The 1998-nt window shown below is 51.7% G+C and overlaps 1 protein-coding gene across 1 annotated transcript; it reads left to right on the top strand.

Moving 5' to 3' along the window:
• Nucleotides 1–6: 6 nt before the first annotated feature.
• Nucleotides 7–1998, top strand: LOC113208397 (vesicular glutamate transporter 2-like). Its single transcript, XM_052276804.1, has 6 exons — nucleotides 7–368; nucleotides 458–607; nucleotides 774–906; nucleotides 976–1131; nucleotides 1226–1311; nucleotides 1393–1998. Exons 1-6 carry the CDS (start codon nucleotides 126–128, stop codon nucleotides 1579–1581), a joined length of 957 nt encoding a protein of 318 aa, XP_052132764.1. The 5' UTR covers nucleotides 7–125; the 3' UTR covers nucleotides 1582–1998.

The raw sequence follows: 1998 nt of genomic DNA, 5'->3' as shown, positions 1-1998 counted from the left end.
ACTGGGGGGAAAATAAAGGAAAATGAAGGAAAATAGATAAACAAGGAAAAATAGAAAAATTGGCATACGCTTTAATTAATGGTGAAGTACCCCTCTGGTAGGGCAGCGCTTGAGCTTTTGATTCAATGCAATGCCGTGTCCGTCCAGGCAGCTCGGTGGGCGCGGCCCTCACCTTCCCGCTGTGCGGCGCGCTCGTGCAGACCATGGGCTGGCCCACCGTGTTCTACGGCAGCGCCCTGCTCACGGCCCTGTGGCTCGCCGCCTGGCTCCTGCTCGTCTACGACTCGCCGGCCAAGCACCCCCGCATCGCACCCGAGGAGCGGCGCGCCATCGAGAAGGCCATCGGGAACCTCGTGAGCGACTCCAGGGTACGTCCCGTGCGAATGAGGGGAAGGCCGGACGACACGCTGCGCGGGTTGGTTGACGCCGTCCTCCTCCTCCTCCTCCTCCTCGGCAGACGCAGCGCACCCCATGGCGCAGAATGCTGCTGTCCGGACCCATGTGGATCAACGTGGTGGCGCAGTGGGGCGGCATCTGGGCGCTCTTCACCCTGCTCACGCAGGCCCCGACCTACTTCAGCAACGTGCACCACTGGGGCGCCGGCATGGTGAGCGGGGGGCGCGGAGCGCCTGTCGGGTAGGCAGTTCTGTTAAGCACGCGTGCTTGGCGGGAGTGCCTACCTCGAAGGCGTTCACCGAGTACGTTGGGTTGCCTGCCACACAGGCGCCGACATCTTTTTTTCTTTTCTGCTGTGTGTGCCCACGCTCTTCTAGTCCGGTTTGCTGTCCGGGGTGCCACACCTGTGCCGGAGCGCCATCGCCACACTCGTCTCGCAGGTCGGCGACAACCTCCTCCAGAAGGGCGTCATCTCGAGGACCACCCTGCGGAAGACTGCAACCGCCATTTGTACGTGAGGCTGTGTGGTAGTCGAGTGTTCGAGCCGACAGACTTCATGTGACGTTCCCTCGGGTACAGGTGACATCGGCATGGGTCTCTTCGTGCTCGGCCTGGCGTGGTCAGGGTGCAACGCCATGTCTGCCGTCATCTGCCTGACGCTCGCCACCGGCCTCCATGGCGCGGTGTCCACCGGTCCACTGGCCAGCGTTGTAGACATCAGTCCAAACTTCGCGAGTGAGTGCGCGCACTAAGCATCGCCACCAGCGTGAACCTTCATCGGCTTTCGGCGACTTTTTGAAATATCTGATCCGTATTTTACGTTGTGTAGGTATAGTTCTGGGGATATGTGCCTGTATTACGGCCATGCCAGGTTTCATCTCGCCGTACATAGTCGGTCAGCTGACTCTAGGAAACGTGAGTACACACAAAATTTTCACTTCCCTATTGAGATTTACATTCAAATTTACATATAACTCCTTGTATGCAATTTGATAGCAATCAACCGAACAATGGAAAAAAGTTTTCCTGATTAGTGGGCTGATGTCCATTGGAGCTGGACTTCTTTATGTGATCTTGGCAGACTCTGAGGTGCAACCATGGAATAACCCTGAACTTGAGAATTCAGATCAAGAAAAAGAGATGAAACCTCTTAGTGCAAAAAAGGAAGACTGTGCAAAAACATAAAGAAGTTGTATGTGATAAAAAAGACTGAAATATAAAGTCCAAAAATTACCAAACTACACTTAAAATGGGGGAGAAGAGGAAAGGCTACTTAATTAGAACATAAGAAAAGATCCAAGAAGAAACATTGAATTTAAACATTATTTTCAACAACCTTCTTGTTGAACAAAGGTGGCAATGTTGTCTCTTGTCTTAAACCAGACTGCTGGAACAGGAAATAAGATAAGCATAACAATACACCCTGTAGAAAGGTAACAAGTCTTTCACTCAAGAAACATACTTTGCTTTTCATATAGCTGTTCAAAAGTCTACGAAGCTCTTCATTTTGCCTTGCAAGTGCACGAGCTTCATTGTTCAGTTTGTGGCGCTCTGTAAATAAAATTTATTAGAAATTTCTGATGAGAAACATTTAAAATTATT

Source organism: Frankliniella occidentalis, unplaced genomic scaffold (genome assembly GCF_000697945.3).
Source record: "Frankliniella occidentalis isolate FOCC.00 unplaced genomic scaffold, Focc_3.1 Scaffold4479, whole genome shotgun sequence".
Classification (NCBI taxonomy): Eukaryota; Metazoa; Arthropoda; class Insecta; order Thysanoptera; family Thripidae; genus Frankliniella; species Frankliniella occidentalis.
The sequence above is the reverse complement of the archived record's forward strand: the minus strand, read 5'-3'. Positions and strand labels throughout refer to the sequence as shown.